Source organism: Lepisosteus oculatus, chromosome 24 (assembly GCF_040954835.1).
Source record: "Lepisosteus oculatus isolate fLepOcu1 chromosome 24, fLepOcu1.hap2, whole genome shotgun sequence".
NCBI lineage: Eukaryota > Metazoa > Chordata > Actinopteri > Semionotiformes > Lepisosteidae > Lepisosteus > Lepisosteus oculatus.
This window is the reverse complement of record NC_090719.1, coordinates 7224008-7243470: the sequence shown is the minus strand read 5'-3', so window position 1 is coordinate 7243470 and position 19463 is coordinate 7224008. Positions and strand designations below refer to the sequence as shown.

Below are 19463 nucleotides of genomic sequence, written 5' to 3'. Positions count from 1 at the left end.
AATTTTATAGCATATATATGAACCAAAATTAAAGAATCTGCAATGTGACCACCTTCCAGTATGATCTCATTCTGTCCATGGCCGAGCCTGGTCAGCTCTCTGTTGCTAAATTGTGGCTAAATTCCTCTCTCTTTATACAATCTGTGCTCTGTGCATTCCCTCCTTGTTTCCTTAATTCAAGTAGGAAAGCAACTTCTCCACATGATCTCTTGAGATATTAGTGGACCTACTGATGCATAATGGCTGCCACACATCATGAAGGTAGGTTGTAAAGTTCAGTGGTGAATGTAATAGGTCCTCTCCTATACTGTATGTGAAGTGCTTGGGAATACTTTGGGATGAAAAATACTATATTAATGTAGCTGTTAGATAGTGCTATTATTAACAAGAATTATTATTACTTTCAGATTGACATGGTGGCACAGAGTTGATGCCTTGCAGCACTAGGGCCCTTGGTTCAAATCCAGACCAGAGATGCTATTTGTCTGGAGTTTGTATGTTTTCTCTGTGTTTGAGTGGGTTCCCTATGGGTGCTATGCTTTTCTCCCACAGTCCCAAGGCATACTGGTAGGTTGATTGACTTCTGGGAAAATAGGCCCTGGTATGTTTGTACTCTGTGATGGACTGGTGTCCTGTACAGGGTGTATCCTGCCTCATATCTATTGCTTGCCTGGCTCTGACTATCATGTACCCTGTATTGGATAAAGAGGTAAGAAAATGGATGGATTATTAATATTATTAATGGTGATAATGACAAACTGCACTGAAAGACTGTGAGCAGCAACGAATAGACTTTTACCCACAAAAATACCGCACATAGCCTACATGAACAGCACAATGTTTATAATCTGACGGAGATCTGTTGAGGCTGCAATAAATTGTGCACAAATACTCAAGACCATGTGCTTTTGATCAATAAGCATGGCAGAGATGTCAAAATAATATTCAGGATGCACTGTGCACTTTTCAGATTTCAAAGGAAAAGCACTCATTCCAAGCTTGTAAATCTAAATGGAACAGCTTAAAAGCCAGCCTCATGTCATTGCGCACCTATTAGTGAAGTTTATGAGAGGCAAAGCTCAATACTGCAAGCCACAATGCAAGATTTGTTGAAGTTTTACTCTTGTAAGTGAATAATTCCTGAAGTTAAGTAAATGACTATCTTAGAAAAGGAACAGAACACTCAGTGAAATAGACTTAAAAAAAGAAACAGAAGCCTTTGCAACCAAAGAGCGTGAACATACATATGTATTTGTTACATCTTTGAATGTCTGGACATGTTCTGAGGCTTAGTTTATTTTGTTATGGGTTTGATATAAATTGCTGTTCCTGAAGCATAAGCTCCTTATTTTAAAACATTACAATGGGGCAATTCAGTAAGGCCACTGTTAACGTGAGGCTTAAATCTGACTCTTACCTGATCCCTTTAATCTGTGCAATACTGTGATGGGAGATTCTGGAAAGGGCAGAGATAACCTGGAAGAGAATAGAAATACTTCATCACTCAGTGTTTATTTTAAGATACTGTAGTGTGTATGTCTCCTGATATTAAAGCAGTAGTGCCAGGTAACACCAACACATACATTCCTTTTGCAAGAAAGCAACATTCATTTTTTAAAAGCAACATTTACTCAAAAAATGTGCATATCTTAACTAATGTCAGTATACTCATAAAATTAACGGCAATAGTCTGAGAAAACCTTACAAGATGCCAATTTCAAAATATTCCTTTTCAGTTTATTGTTCACTGATTTCAAAAACATATTTCCCATTTGCATTACAGCATCATTACAAGGCTAAGATTATGGGGTATTTTAAATGACTTAATATAGCTATAAGTCACACACGAGTAAGCTCCTGCCATACTTAGACAAGATCCAGATGGCATTATGTTCATGTGGAACGATTAATGTTTGGTGTATAATGAAACTTTGATATCATGCTGGTCTGAATCATCATACCTTAGCTAGTTTCATCATTAATTGCTTTTGTGATCAGACTCACTGAATCTGCTCAATACCTGTGGTAAACACTGATGTCTCCTATACGCTGAATTTACAGTTCAACATATTATATATTGTAAGCATGAGAATGACCTGATCTGCGATCATACAAACTGAAAGGCAGTTTGCCCAGTGACGAAGGTTCTGAAATGTGCCCATTTATTCTAAAAGTATGTGGTGCTGTTTAGGCCATTACTCAAACTTTACCTCTCATGCACACAAATCGCTCTCACAGTCTGCATTTTACCTCTCACATACTGTACACACAAAATGCTCTCACATGCACTAGTTTTACCTCACTAATAAACATAAAACACTACTTCACAATGCGAACACGAGAAACAAAACTATTGAAGGTGAGTACATTTTATGTGTACCGTATGTGAGATGTAAAACTAAGGAATGTGAGAGCGTTTTGTGTGTGTATGTGAGAGGTAAAATGCAGACTGTGAGAGCATTTTGTGTGTATGTTAGAGGTGAATTATGGCCCAATGTAGGCGGTCCATCTAAATGGCACAATGTGATTGGCTGAGAAAATTTATCAACAAGCTTTCTCATTTTCTGCTGCCCTCCAAGATGGGGGAAAGAAATTAACCTCAACTGCAACAAGTACTAAGCCAAGCTGTAGCTTTAATTAATAACATCTTAGCCACACCAGAAGCAATAGCTTAATTGTCATCGGCTATGACGCCTGCCATGAGTGTTCTTCCGTCAACGCAGCATGCAACTCCCGAAGCCGAAGTAATTACTTTATTTCGACATAATTTCTTTGGGTTTCATATTGTACAAACTGTCTCCGAGCTGATACTGGTACTAACATTCCCATCCCAGCTTCAGCACCACCACCATTACGTCGAAATCAAGTACTTAGTTTGGCTTCAGTGCCACGGGGTGCAAAACTGAACTCTCCCGCCCCCTCAGTTTGGAAACAAAAGGATTTTTGAACACTTTCACTTACTTAACTTGCGCCCTAAAAAATAGTTGTACTTTGTCAATGGTCAGATAACGACACTAATCCTGAATTCACAGTTACTAAATCGGACTATTTGATGTGCAGGAGGGCTATCCATCCAGGAATGGCACATATTACATAGTATCTACCTTATTGGGTTTCAACATTATTTCGGTCTTGTTTGCTCAGGTGGACCGATTCCTTGCAGTAGTTTATCCTTATACTTACAATCCTTATATAATAAGGACTGTAGTTATAGAAGTTTGTGCTTTCTGTTGGTTTTACAAATATTTTTTCTTAACGATTCAGAACCTCGTTACCGTCGATGTAGCTGCATAAATGAACGCATATGGTTTTTTGTCGCTCCAGGCAATAATAATCGTGAGAGAGCTGATGAACGCGAAACTGTATTTCATCGCTAAATACCAGATTGCTCGCCGTTATCTTCTATCATGAAGCACTAATCAGTGGCTCCGTTTCAACCAAAATATCGCTGCCCCCCGCAGAATTTCAGGCGCCCCCCTACAGATTTTTCCCATGGCACCGGCACTGCACATGCTGCGTTGATGGAAGAACACTCATCGCAGGCGTCGTAGCCGATGACAATGAAGCTATTGCTTCTGGTGTGGCTAAGATGTTATTAATTAAAGCTACAGCTTGGCTTAGCGCTTGTTGCAGTTGAGGTTAATTTCTTTACCTCATCTTGGAGCACAGTAGAAAATGAGAAAGCTTGTTGATACATTTTCTCAGCCAATCACATTGTGCCATTTAGATGGACCGTCTACAATGGGCCATAATTCACCTCTCACATATAAAATGCTCTCATACTCTTCATTTTACCTCTCACATACACACACAAAACACTCTCACATTCATTAGTTTTATCTCTCACAAGTACAGTAAAATGCACTCACATTCACTAGTTTTGTCTCTCACGTTCACATTGTGAAGAAGTGTTTTATGTATATGTGCAAGGTACAACTAGTGCATGCGAGAGCGTTTTGTGTGAATGTGAGAGGTAAAACTAGTGAATGTGAGAGCTTTTTGTGTATATGTGAGAGCAATTTGTGTGTGTATGAGAGAAGTTTGAATAATGGCCTAAACAGCACCTCATATTAAAGCATGTATTATCACACATATCATTTGTAGTTGCATATAATGATTATGAAATAAGGTGGTGGATAAGATAAGGCACTTCTTAGATAAAGGATAGTGGGTGTCCCGAAGAATCTGTCAAGTCATTTTGTTGAGGCAAATCCTTGGCTTCTTTCAAGGACTGTCTGAAAGTGATCCTTAGATCAATAAGTTACTATCAACCAGAAGAATGCAATGAGTTGAATGGTCTTCTCTCATTTGTAACCTTATGCCCTTCGACAGTGAAGTCAGTGTAAACACCTAAGTGGTCAGGGCTTGTAATACGTATTGTTATTAAAACCCAATCTTTGTTTTACCTCTATCTTCAACTGGGGTAAAGATCATGATCATCTCATCCAGTCGACCCATTAGATAATACTGTACAAACAGTATTATCTATGAGATAATACTGTATGAGAGCATGAGATAATACTGTAAAAACTCAGTAAATCAGGCCAAAACATGGTCTGTGCCAGAAAATTCTGATAATGTAAAATGAGTTCAGTACTGAGCGGCAGCTGTACTGTAAATTGGAGCTAACACTAACACAAGATGTCCAATGGAAACAGAGCTGAAAATATGAGCAAGGCAAAAGAAACCTTCCACAGAGGGTGCTCTAGTGCCACCATCTGAAGCACCAAGTCTAAAACTGTATTTTTCAGTGACCTCAATGACATTGAAGATGGTGCAAACTCTAATAGCACAAATCAGTTCATGAACTGAATGATATGGAACATCTCCAATAAGGACACCAGCCTACTAAGTTAATGCAAACAGGAGATCAGAAGACTTGCATCACTGATTTGATTATCGTTTAACTGCTGTGCAGATGTGCAGGCCCTGACCTTATTTGCTGAATATTTGCAACATTAGGACTCTGCCATCCATTTCAGTATGCAATAAATAATTTAAAGATTTAAAGTGATGAACAGCTGAATATCAAACAGTCATTACCTGACAGCAGTGAACTACTCTATGCTAAGAATAAAGAATATTTGAACAGTTAAAAAAAATAAGCTTATGAACTTTAATACACATCGTACTGAGGCTTGGAAGTATGCCAAGCAATTCCTTTTCTACTCAAGCTAGTCATACAATTTTCTAAGTCATTGTAAAAGTTAGTATTGCTGATGTTTGTTTCCTGGCTGTAGCTGTAGTTTTCATATGCCACAGAATTATGTTCATTAATATTAATGTTGTATAAATATAGACAATCCAGTGTCGTCATATCAGAGAAAGCCAGAATAATAGGCACGTCTAGTCTTCTGTGCCTCCCAACACAATCCATTATGTTCTCTTTAGTCAGACATTAAACCTATTCCATCTGCTTCTAAAGCATATTGATTTTTGTCCCTCTTGACCCATTAGATACTTGAGTTATCACATCCTTTGGTAAGACAGAACTATTGGGTGATGAACAGCATTTTTTATAGACACTTAAATATAAGTAGAAAGCTTAAAACTAATTACCAACAAACATAGTATACGTATTTCAATGAAAAAGTGGGGAATTCATTTTATGATCCATCTTCAATTAAATGAAAAAAACAACAATAAAAACTTAATGGGGGAAGGACCCATCAAAAATAAAACTTGAAATTAGGTCGGACTGCCTTCTATTATGTCAGTGTGAGATTACTTGTCCAAAGTGCAAGATGAGAAACACCTAGTAAAAGTTAAAAAAATCAGTTTTTATTCTATTCCTGTTTCTGATTTAATGCCTCAAAATTAGCCCTCTCTCAAATTCCATTGTTCCCTCCTCCTAGACAACCCCCAGGCAGATGTACTTCCATTATTGAAATGAAAAGCACTTCTTAATGCACCCCCATCCGAAATTACAGGAATAGATACATCTTAATCGTTCTCAATACAGGATTGGTTTTAGTTTAATGCACATTATGGAAGGACATGAAACATCCATACATTATTAATAGGCCATTTGATGGAAGAGTAGGAAAAAAAATTTTTGTTTAGACATTTTTAACGTAAGGTGTGGGATCAGTTTGCACACATGTCAAAGTGAATGTGGTGTGAAGAGTTACATTTTGCAGCTGGGAATTCTAGAACTAAGATCTACTGGATTTCAGTGAAACAGGGCAAAGGATTCACTGTGAACAGTGCCAGAAACAATACATTCTTTATTTTTCTGCTGCATTGTTTTGTATCATGGATAAAAAAGAGGGCTGCAGGCAACCATCACAGCTAAACTGGAGAAAAGGTTTGAGGCACACAGCAATGAAACGGGGCATGTAGCAACCTAAAACCATAGGGAAAGTGTATATTACCTTTTGTGGTTGGGGACACAGTTAAAAGGTGGTAGCTGTCATGCTGATCACCAAAAACCACTTTAAATAATGCAGCGCCACCTCTGACATATGGATTGAGATTTGTTCCACTCGTCTCAACTAAGATCAATTCACACCATTCTTTGAGAACTGACAGTTGGCAGTGGAGTTACCTTAACAGATCTGATTTTTCTTTCCCAATATGAGTATTCACCAGATATTTCTTGCTCTCTACATCTTCAATCTCCTTGTCCAACGTATGTGTGATTTCTCACTGTTAGTAAATTGCAACAAATTAAGTCGGAGTTTGGAAACCCTTTACTGTACATACAGTACTAGCAGACACCTTACATTTTTTGCAGGCAGTTCACCGGTACAAGATCAGTGTGAATTATGTCCCTGAAGATATTTAGGAATCAGATTTTTGTGTAGTTCTAGAAGATAAAAATAAATGTTTTTTTTCTTTAAAATGTCTCCAAATGGACTAGGGGGGGATGAGACTTGAAACAACAGGGAGCATGAAATCTGCAATAGGGTGGAGTTCCCAGTTTAAACATCAGATGGTGAATGCCAGAACCGGAGTTCTGTAATTTACCACATTTACATAGATTGGAAGGGGCTTTTCTGGGATTTGTAACCCAATACTAGTGTCTTGCTGGGATACAGTTACCAAACTGCTGCTGTCTTTCCCTCACTGGTGACACTATGGTAGGAAGGCAGCAGATGGCTGCTTGGAGCCAAATTCCCTGTCCTCATGAATTATTGACTATGCACAATCAAGTCAGTACACCTCAGCACAGCACAGTCCCACCTCAAATGGTACGGAACCATCCTAGGGAAAAAAAGCACACAGGGCCACATGAAGTAGCTGAAATTGTCCATAAATCAAGTGAATAAGGCCGAACAGATACCCAATAGACAACACATACTGTAATTCTACTACAGCTAATCAACTGCCATACTGCTATGTTCGGACAGCTCATGAATTGAATGTTTCATAGTGAATGACAAACCTTTCAGAGCACTGCCAGGTTGAAGCAGCTAGTACTTTGAAATCTTTTTATTTGACTGGCTATTGCTAAGAGTGAGAAAGATGCCCACCTTAGTTTCTATAGACTGAAAATTTCAAAGCAAACATCTCCTGGCAGAATGCAAATTCCAAGGCAGGTCATTTTTTAGACTACCATATGCATGTGGTCATCCTGAAATTCAAGAGATACACAAACTGAAATGAAAACTGAAAGGATTCAGAATACATGGATTACTACAGTTCATATTAAGTTTACTGATATACAAATTATACAACTGCTAACATATTTACAATTTATTTCAGACCTGTTCCACTTACTTTATTGATTTTTTTGCATATACCTGATGCATAAAGATCACTATTTCCTATTAATCCTTTCCAGGGCCCCTTTGAAATCATTATTATGCGGATATGAATATTTCCTGGCATGCAAAAATGTAAAATTCAAGTAATGTCAAATTAAAAATGTAAGATCCAAGATCTATTTATTATCTGAGTTCTCTTCATGCTTGTAAGAAGTACCTTACAGGAAAACCAAGTCCCACAAGATCACCTGCTACTGGTCTGCTTTACCAAATACTTAATGTCAATATAATCCTGCATGCAAAACAATCATATTAAAAATCTATAGAAGATCCATTTCTCACTTTACGTTGAAAGGATCTGACTTGATCTTTTTAATTTTAGTTAGATGATCTGTGGATTAGCTCATTGACTTGTACTGCAATATAACCTATAGGAAGAGGAGTAAGGACTTTGAACTGGAAGGCTGTGGTCTCGGATCCCAGGTGGGGCACTACTGTCATACCCTTGAACATGTACTTCACTCAGATTGCCCCAATAAAATGTTCAGTGGAATAAACAGATACAAATCTAAGTCACTATGCATAACAGTGTTAGCTAAATTAATAATAACTACAAATTGATGACTGTTAAAAGAATTAACTCCACTCACTAAAAACAACAAATAGCATACAATAAACATAATCCCTTTAAAGTATAAAGCACTGTTTCCCAGTAACAGAACTGAATAGAAATTATAGCAAAGCACCATAAATTGTGCACACTTCTTACAGTAACATTATGCATATTACGTTTATTTATTTCCATTGTGTTGCCCACAATATTTTAACTCTCTTTCCTTTGCCAAAAATAATTTAATATATAAAGGAATTAAGCCTTTTCTTCCAGGATAATTGTCCAAACACAAAAAGTCACTGGCAGCTTTTCACAAATCATGTATTAGACATTGGACACACTGTAGTTTTTTATTTATTTGTGTAAGAGGTGCTGGTTTTCCCTTTTCAGGATAAGAGAGCTGGACACTGATGAAAAATCATGTATTTCAGATGTGACAATATGTTCCAGCTAGTCCAGAACAATTTTAGGAAAATACCCACCTTCAGAAAAGACAACAAAATGCTTTATCGCACATCCGAATGCAGAATGGTTTCTTTTTCCCTACATTTCCCTACATCTGGGTTTCTGTAACATTCTGTCACACAAGAATGGATTATTCACCAGGATGCTCAGGAAAGAAACTAGCAGAGGTCTTCTTATTAGACTTATTAGTAACATTTTAACTTTATAAACCTAAATGCTTAAAGTATATCAAAGAAATGTTTAGGTGGGTAGCTGCGTCAGCTTGTGTAGGCTGCAAAGGAACAAGTAATAGGTTTATTCCATGTTGAAAAGAGAAAAAAGAAAACACAACATTTTGGCTGTGGAGCCTGAAAGAAGGCTGAAGAAGACCTGAAGAAGGCTCCATGGCCGAAACATTGTGTTTTCTTTCTTCTTTTTTTCAGCGTGGAATAAACCTATTACTTGTTCCTTAACAATGTGTGCGACTTATTCTATGAATTATTCTGAATAATCAATAGTATGGATGTCAGCAGGCTCATCATATAGTGTTAAAAAATGTAAATGTGAAAAATGTTGGCTTCCCAGAGGCTTTGAGGGTTACCAAAATTAAATATTTAACAACAGTTATCTTTCTTCCTTCAGAATTTTACAGACTGATTTTTACTTTTTTATCTTCTTGATATCATGCAGCAACCAGAATACATATTTCTTATTATACAAAGGAGTTATTCAAATCCTGCACTCAGAAGGAGATACATTTAACAAGCTACAGACAAACATACTGGCATTAGGAGATTACCTTGATAATAGTGCCTCTTAACAACAAATACACTTCTGTCTATACTGACCTGAAACATCCTACATCTGAACTGACCAAAGTGCCAAAGCATGCCAGATTCCAACTTACACTAGAATCTTCCAAAAATAAAGTGTTAAAGAGCACCACATTGCTCCATATTGTACAGCATTTTTAATTACATCATCTAACTTCCACTGGGAATTGACCTGAGACTGATGACCTAGGTTAACAATTGACTTGAGGTGGGTCTCAGCCAAGGTTAATGCCAAGCAAACCAATCAGTAAAGTAGGCTACTAGATTACAATGGATATTGCACAGATTAAATTAAGCAAACCAACACATACCAAAGACATTTATGTCCATTCTTACTGTATATAGTACCTGCAATAGTGGTCTCCATTTGATAGAAGGAGTAGTGAGGGAGTCTTGCCTCTGTCAAGGTAACAGGGAACATTTAGTCAAATGATCTGAGCTCCTGAAGTGGAAATTGTCATACTGTAGAGGGGATCCTCAAGGATACCTCACAAGAATCCTAATCTTACCACCAGTCAGGCAGAAAACACCCAAGTACTTCAAGAAAAAGCAGTCTTTTCCCCCAGTGACTTCTGTGAAATGTCACTCATATCAGAGGGGAAAACATTTTATAAAAATGTTTGACATCTGTTGATGAAAAAGTTTTCATTGTTGTGAGACAGGACTTACAGTAGTTAAGAACCATATCTTCAGAGAATCACATATTGTATGCACTATCTATAGATGCTTATCCTTTCCACAAACCTCCAGGGGAACTGAAGGCTCACAGAAACTGACACCTTTGATTGTTCACTTAAAATAAACTCACAGAGAACTTTGTCCAGATTTGACAAATCTGTTACTGCTGAAGGCAAGGTATCATCACTGAGATAGCACAACCAAAGCATGAGAAGTCTGAGGAAAGGCTTTACAGTGATAACATTGAGTTCAGTTAATGATTAAACATTGCCAAAGAGGAGCACATGAAGTTTCTCTATCTTAGAAGTTGTGGAAGCTTTTAATTTAATGAGTTTTTCCTAAATTAAATGACTCTAAGTAGATCCATTCAGTATGAAAAATCACAATAAACTTTATCTTTCCTGCTGAATAGCCCCAGTGCTTGAAACCAGTGAGGACAGCACTAGAGGGCAGTATTTATTGAAGCCATTATGTTCACAAATAACTGTGTTTGCTTTCGGCAGATCTGAGCTGCAGATGTTTTTTCTTTGAATGTAACTTTGGATGCTACCAGTGATGGAAGCTGATACTGGAAAGCTGATACAAACGGCACAACCATGTGCTTGGGTTGTGTCACTGCGAGATTACATAATGAGCAAACATACTAGAATAATGTAAAAATGGCATGATGCAGTGTTTGTAAATCTGTCCCACTCAAGTCTTTCTGTTCCATGAAATAGTTGTGACTATAGAACAGAATAGTCTTTTACAATATTAAAAGGGCAAGTAAACATTATCTGAAGAAAATAAAGTTTAAGGTGAAATGAATCAATGAGGAATGTTGGATATAGTCTAATTATGTATAAATGTGGGTCTTTCATTTCTGTATAGACAAGTTATTCTTACATACTTTCTGAAATGAAGGATATAACAACTTTCCTGATTAGGCTGACATCACATTAGTTTTGTTACTAATAAGTCATTTAAGATACCTGCAATTCAAATACAGACTATTAATAACAAATATTTAGGAATAATAATTTTGATATTTTTTTTTGAAAAAACTTAAAGGTGTGGTCAATTATAACAATACTTAAGTTTAATGTGAATGTATTGAAATCCATGTCAGGTGGGTATTGAGTGATACCACTACTTGCTTCATAAAAGTATTCAAAAGTCATACAGACCACCTGAGCCAGTGAAAAAAATACAATATGCAAATGAAAAATACAGTCCATTGAGCTTCAAAACGTAATAGAGAGTTGGCACATGATTCTGGCACACAATGACACTATTTCCCTCAAAAGAATTCACTCATGTTTCTCTTTGAAATCCCAGAACAAACACAGAAGTACAATAGCTAAGAGTTAGGGCCACATCAGTTATACAAATAAAACAAGAATAGCAAATTCCCTGAAATTTCAGCATTTGCTCAAAGGCAGGTTTACATAATTGCAATAGCCTGTTTGCATTATATACTGTATCCATTCATGATTAATCTTTCAGGCTATTTTTATAACTTCTGTAAGCCAAGCACCTTCATGTGTCTCAGAAAATAAGGAACTAAAAATGTACCAAGGTTTAATGGCAAGTCATCAAGGTAGATTAGATTTGATAGGAAAACCTGCCCTGCAGAACAAGTAGTTTATCTGACCATGGTGGCTCTCTGCACATTAGGAACATTGGCTGTTATCAACCATGAGGAGAGCAAAGGAAATATCAAGAGCCCAAAACACAGGGATACCCAGAATATAATTTTAGATACATATGTAATGATATTTTCAACAGACATTTTACAATGCCTATTTTTTTCCAAAAAATAATCACTTCCAATTGCTATTTTTCCTTTATTCCTTGCATTTCCTCAATATCTACACCATCCTTTGCTGATAGTGGTCCATCTTCTGATAATGAACATCTCACATGACTTGTGCTGAAGTTACTGTACACAAGCATTACTTAATGATTTCCATCGCAAGCATCTACTGTACATAATAGCTAATCACCTTGGTGAGTACAGCCATACTGTATTTAAAGATTTTGCAGGTATTTAATGGAATACCAGTTGCACATGCTTTTTGCAGACTTTTAATTGTGAATGATGACCCACAATCAGATTAAATCTGTATCAGATTAAATTTTTTGGCATGCATAGTAATTGCATTAAGAATGACCCGTAGGCCTTGCTAAGATATTAACTGCTGAAGACAAATCATTATCTGTGACCTTTTTTTCACCAAAATAAACTCTAGTGGTGGCATATGATGCCATAAACAATTTGCAATGCATGCTTTGTTGTGCTAAACCATGAAATACATCTTGTCAAGGCACACAAAGAAACTGTGTCTCATTTGGGAAACATTCACTCACCCTTATAATGAGAAAACGTCAGCTCGGCTCTGCTTACAAGAATGAAGACTAATGGAAGATTTTTGGGTGGAAATGCAATAAAAACAGAATTACTCTATTGAGCCAACAGTAAAGAGATTTAGCATTTTTGCTGACACGACCCAGACTGATTCCTGCTAGATACTGTACATCATTTCACAGAACTTCCATTATCACTGTAAAAAATGTAATAAAACAGCCACACTGAACCACTTTTTTAGTCAAGAATATACATACTGTAGTAGTACAGTCCCCTTCTGTGCCAGCAGATTAGGAACTCCGTGTGAGCCTTTAATCCTGACACAGCAGATTTACTGAGAAGAAGCAGAGAAAATATACGTCTACTATTGAATCTGCCTGTTTCAATTCCATAGGGACTACCTGTTAAGAAATGATTTTCTTCCAATGAAGACCCTACTGTCTCTTATATTATCTCTGAAGGTGGTTGTTTTTTTCTGCTCTCTAATTAGTTAAAACTCAAATTTAGTCATTCAGTGACTGTTTTATATTTCTACACATTATCATAAAAAGACTCAAAAAGAGTCTCAAAAAGAACAGATTCAAAATATTTATAAATAAACTATAGGGAATTCAATTCAAAAGCAAGAAGTAGTATCTAAAAGCTGCAAACGTTATACAATATTGTATATAGAGTGCCAAGATATAGAGAGATCTTTGAGTCCATTTTCTATAAAGCCATAGGGGTTAATCAGTTTTGTTTTGGGCACCACTGAAAACATATTTTCCTATAGCACACAGAACTGGCTTCTTAATTGTAAGTGCTCCCATTATCAAAACGAAATGAAAACCTAAACTTAATCTTAAAAAAGAAACTGACATTATTGATGTAGCAAAAGAGAAAAATAAATATAATAAATTGTTGCAGTGTTTTTATAAGGAACTTGTTTAAAAAATCTGTGACTTTGCCAAAAATTCAGAATTGACATTACCTTCGAAGGAGGGATATTTATACAGTCGTCTGAAATCCTTTTATATTTTTTAATTATAATACATTTATACTAATTTCTTGCAATACACATAGGAGGGGTCACATTCAGCAACCATTAAGAACCAGCAATCCCATTAAACTACAAATTGCATGGAGGAGATAAAAATGAGTTTACCAAATGAATTAACGGGAAGACACGTGTAGGCAGGATTGTACAAGGCTAATGCAGAATTTAGCCAGGGATCTGGCGTAACATCCCTACTCTTATCAACAGTGTCATTTCATAAGAATGTACCCTTGTGCCTGCTGTGCAGGTGGGTTTACAGCAAACATGGATATGGGGTATGTCAGTTTTAAGAACAGTATTCTCCAGAAGCTGTGGAAACTGGTAAAAGAAACAGACATTTATTAAAATTAACCAAGGAGCCTGAACACCATATAAGAATCAATTAGAAATACTCCACAATATAACCCCTCACACTCAAAAAAAATAATTGGTCCATTAACAGGTTAGAAAGAGCAGATGCCTTCCACTTTACTTCTGCTTTCCACAAAGAAAATGGAACTCCAAAAAAGTTATACAAAAAGAACCTGGTATTACCTGATATTAATTGCAGATCCTCCATAACTAGTTTTCCAAGAAGATAATACAAGCACCGTCACCTTTGTGACTAGTGTTACAATGCAACTACATAGTGAAGGCCTCTGTTTAATGTCTCTTCCAAACAAAGCCTCATACAGAACTGTGCAGGGGCAGAGGACTTAAAATTCTGCTGTAGAAAGAACCAGCACTGGTCAACCAGCACCCCTAAGATTTTCCCTATACCAATACCTAATAGACCCAACCTTGCTTAGCTTTATTCTTCAAAATTAGCAAGCTAAAAACTGCTCTAAAACATTTCTAAAACCCATCTTCAGTCTTTTATCCTTGTGGTACAGCACAACAAATGAAATAAACCTATCTACCTGACACACCATAGTCAGTTACACTATATCTTGACTCAGGAGAGGTGAGGTCATACATGGGGCTTAGGAATATTAACCAAACACTACTAAGAGACGGATGTTACTCACACATCAACAGACAATTTCTATGTAGTACTTTTCATGTATTGAGAGAGATCACCAATAGTTCAGCAGGCTTAGAGTCAATGGTCATTAATGGAAAAACACCTGAAGAGTAAGCCTGCTGGTAGACCGTCAAAGAGAACAGATACAGGCTTTCCAAGCAAAGTCGAGAAAATGAGCTCTCCTAAATACCAGGTAAAAGGGCTCTAAACTGGCGCAACCAGCAAAGGTGCTTCTTTGGAGTGCAGGTTGAGTCCTGGTCCAGGTCTGGGCTATGTCATTAGCTAACTGTGAACTGGATTCCAAATCTGCAACATGCCCTGTGATGCTAGTATTGGCTGGGCATGAGTCCACCAGGTTATCCTTATCTGTGAATTGCCAGTCACTTGTACCATTCAGTGTTTTCAGCAAGCGCTGCATCACTTCTCCAGTTGGAGCTAATCACACTGTGGGACTTGTGCTGTGAAAGAACAGAAGATAGCTGTGAACATTCTGAGGGGAAGGCCTAACCAGTCCTCTCCAATTACTGGTATGAGGTATGTAGTGGTGAAACCGAGTTGGTAAACAACTGAGAATTCCAAATTACGGACATTTCATTTTCTAACAAGGTCAGATAACCCTGAGCTCCTCATTCACAAGAACAATTCAAAACATATGACAAAACGTATAGACAGAAAAGTTGTTCATACAGTATACCTCCCACAAATGGATGAGAATTCACTTGTAATTGTTGAAATTATGTATCAAATACAAAGTATTTGCTTTAGTCCAATAAAAGACGTTTACAATAAACTAAATGAAAATATCTCCCCATTAAAAAAAATGCAATATGGTAGAAGACCAGTAGCTTACTCATCATCTCCAGGCCTCAGGTGTCATGCTGGCAGCCCTTGACAATGTTCATCTAACAAAAGCTTTGCACCTCTCAATAGTCACTAGTGTTGCTGAGCACGTTATAAAAGAGAGGTGGGTATCCTTATCCACGCCTATGGAGAGCTCAGTAAAAGTCCAGACAGGCCATGAGTAGGTGATTAGGCTCAGTATCCTAAATGAAGTACAGCCAAATGACTGTGTGCAGCCAAATGACTCTTTAAAGTGACATAGGAAGACACTGATACATTTAATATCCATTTCTTAAATTGGACAACCACGATAATATACGCAATAAATTATAATTCTTTAGCAATTTCAATTTTGTTACTTTCTGCGGGAATGCTTTTTGAGGCAGGTCACCAATGTTTCTGTGGAACAGAAGTTTGAAGATCATGAACAATGAATTCTCACATGTATCTGAAGACTGTTCAATGATGGACATTTGCACTTTAATGTAAAGAGCTGTATATATAATTAAAGCACCAGAAATCCAAAATTCCAGTTACCCAAAGGGTTAGAAATGTACATGCTTTTGGTAACATACATAAATAAATTAAAAATAAATAAATACTTAAATCATGTGAGGACTGGGAAAGCAATAACTAGAGTCCTTCTACATTACAATCTGTAGCATCTACTGTTCATCATAAGGAAATTCTAAAAGCTTTATTCTTATCTTTTTAAGAGATTAATTCAGTAAATGATCAAAGAATTCTATGAAAGCTAATAGCCTTTGCAGCTTGTCAGGACACGCATCTAAACATTGTGGGACGGAGGCACTGCTCAAGCAGTTTCTTGGAAAGGCTCATCTGATGGAATGAGAAATTTAACGTTTGAGGTGTAAAATACATATAAATATGACTAGTAAGACATGATTAAAGCATTCTAATGAGAGAGACAAACTTACAACAAACTGACACCATGTCAAAAGCATTAAATACGCACACAAGATTGTTTAGCTGTGCCATCAAGTAGAGGCTACCTCAAGATTAGTACTGTGCAAGATCAACAACAGCAAGATGCTGGTACTATTTTAAAGGGCAATACGTCAGTAGAATTATGTGCATGGAATTTCCTGTTACCCCTAGGCACAGCCTCTTCTTACTTTGAGCTATCACTTGTATTAGTGACACAAATAAAAACTAATTAGTTGAGTAAGCTTCCTTTCTAGGTTTTCACAAAACTGACCCGGAGTACCGCATAATTAAAACTCAGGTGACTTAACTCTTTTTTTGAGACACTGCACATTTCTTTTCAGTGTTCACAGAAGTCAGTGGCCATTAGAACAAATTAATTAACCATTTAACACATTCCACAATTACAGTTTTTATTAAACTTATTATATTGAAATGCACAATATGTGCTTTCTAGATTTATAGATATATGCTAATAATGGGTTTATTCTGGGGAGAATAAAAATAAATTTATTAATACAATTTTAAACAGTTTTCTTTTTTTAAACTAAAAAACCATCAACAAATAACGGATAAAATACAATACATCTTTACCGAAGATGGTTATAAAGCACAGCTATCACAGAAGCTCTCTGGAAATCGCATGAAAAATTCATGACAATTCAGTGAACCTTTGTGAATGGGATTAGTTTAGTGTAAATTCACGCTGTATTCCTCTCTCATGTGAGGATTTATGATCGTATATGTGGTACAGATTTACAGTGACAGGTGTTGTATTCTGTAGAGAGAGATAAAGAGGTGAGTTTGTAAATCCTCTTAAAGGCTCCGTTGTCCAGGGATGTGTTGCTCCTCACAGAGAAGAGTGTCAAGAGCCATGGGGTCTTCTCTGCAGCGACATTTACTTCCTGGCTTAATGACAAGTGCTTGCAAGCAGAACAAAGGAAAATCTGGTTTTTATTGTTTCCTCAGGAATTGATCACTGCAATGTCCTACTCGCTGGGGTATCTAAATCCACATTGAACAAACAACAGTATGTCCAGAATTTGGCAGCCAGAATCATGACCAGGTCTTGTCCAAGTGATCACATCACTCCTACAGTATCTTGGAATCCTTGCACTGGCTTCCTATCAGGTTTTGTGTTCACTTCAAAATCTGCATGCTCATCTATGAGGCTCTACAGTACATGGCTTGGTCCCACAGTACCTGTATGAATTACTATTATCCTACTCCCCACCTTGCAACCTTTGTTTGTCTAATTCTGGCTTTTCTTTCTGTAATCCAAACCCCTTATTGTAACTGTTTAATTCCAATATTTCCCTTATTTATTTTTCTCTCTGTAAAGCTCTTTAAAAGAAGACACTTTTAAAGGTGCTACATGTATATAAAATATTTTTTAGATTATAAAGATCATGCTGCAGCCCAAGTGCCCTAAATTCAGCTCAAACTGCAAACAACTTGAAAAGAAAGCATCTGGGAAGACTGCTCCTTTTGGAAGTTCTAAGACCTAACCCACAGTGCTACAAATCCAAACCAAGAAAATAGACAGATTTCACTTTTTTTGTTAATTGTACAAATCTAAAAATTTTAAACAGGCAATCCTTTGTGAAATATCTTCAATTATTGACAATCAGAACCTTGCTGAGTGAGCAGTACTTTATATTAAAGTACTGCTCAACCTCAATGACAGTATTTGTAATATGTGAACAAGTTCACAATATATACTGTAACAAGTGAACCATTCTAAATTCACCACTTTTTTATATCTCTGACTGTGTGTGTCTCCACCAGTGTTTTAACACAATATGATTTTGAATGGACAAGTTGAAAAATTAAACTCTTGATGAATTAAAATGAGCCATTTTTTGAGGCTCTGATACATTGCGAGATACAGTACAAGAGAAGACTAAAATATTATGATTATGAAACTGTTGTGCTATTTAGCTTTACATTCTGCACATACTGTATAATCACCTGGAGGTGATAGCAATGTAGCAATGCCTATAACTCAATGCCTCAAAACAAATGATTGTGCAAGAAGAAACCAGAGTGGGTGGAAATAGATGTTTCAGAATTGCTTCTGATCTGTGGAAGTTTGTGGCCTAATCATTTGCTTTAGGAGGGTTGCTGGGGCCTAATTAAAGCCAAACACTGGCAGCTCATTCTGTGGACAAGCACTCCCACACAACATCTATTTAATGAAAGCTCTTTGGGCTGCTCTGTGGGGAACGTGAGCTGGAGAAAGAAAGGAAAATTCAGATAAAAGCATAGCTTTCTCAGGAATCAAGGTTTTAAATGCTTGTGTTTTTCTTTATTAGTTTTAAACACTCCATCTGTTGCAACACTACCAAGCACACACATACACCAAGGTACCAATAAACCAAAATATACTGTGCCAATCTCTGGCAAAATACCAAGCACAGATAAAATAAGCATTCTGCTCTCATTAATAAAATCTGTGCATCAATGAGGCCATATCTATTAAATAGATATGGCAGATTAAGTTCTTCATATCTAAATCTTATTCTTGTCATAATAGAATGTGTATATTAAAAATAATGGTGTTTTCATAAGTTGTCAAGTCAGTTAAGACATTTTAAGACTTTTTTATAATTAATCGTTAATGGCTCAGTGAATGAAACCTCAGCTAGTCCTGTAGTTTATAATTTTTCTAAACAACCCTTACACAGGGGTTACACCCTAGCCTGTTAACTCTTTTTTTTCTTGCTTAACTGCAAGAAAGATAAGAGACGTGCCAATTCTGGAATAAAAAAAACAATAAGGTACAGAAATAGGTGTGTTTCGCCAGATTTAGAAACTACAGTGATTTATGTTTTCATAAAAGACAAGGCTACACATATTCTATTTAAAATACATGTTTTGCCACAATAATGGACATTATGGCTGTATGGTCTTCTCATATCTCTGGAAAATATTAAAAGATATAAATTAAGAAGAAAAAAATCTGACAAGCCATTGTTCATTAAAAAAAACACATTTACACCTATCTTTTATGAA

General features: G+C 36.6%; 1 protein-coding gene across 7 annotated transcripts in view; it reads right to left on the bottom strand.

Annotated features, from left to right (window-relative positions):
* vav2 (vav 2 guanine nucleotide exchange factor) overlaps nt 1–19463 on the bottom strand; it is a 197471-nt gene that overhangs the window by 57310 nt on the left and 120698 nt on the right. For all 7 annotated transcript variants that reach the window (XM_015366986.2, XM_015366982.2, XM_015366988.2 and 4 more), the window contains exon 3: nt 1418–1476. In XM_015366986.2, coding sequence (XP_015222472.1) covers nt 1418–1476 — 59 coding nt within the window. The remainder of the gene's footprint in view (nt 1–1417; nt 1477–19463) is intronic.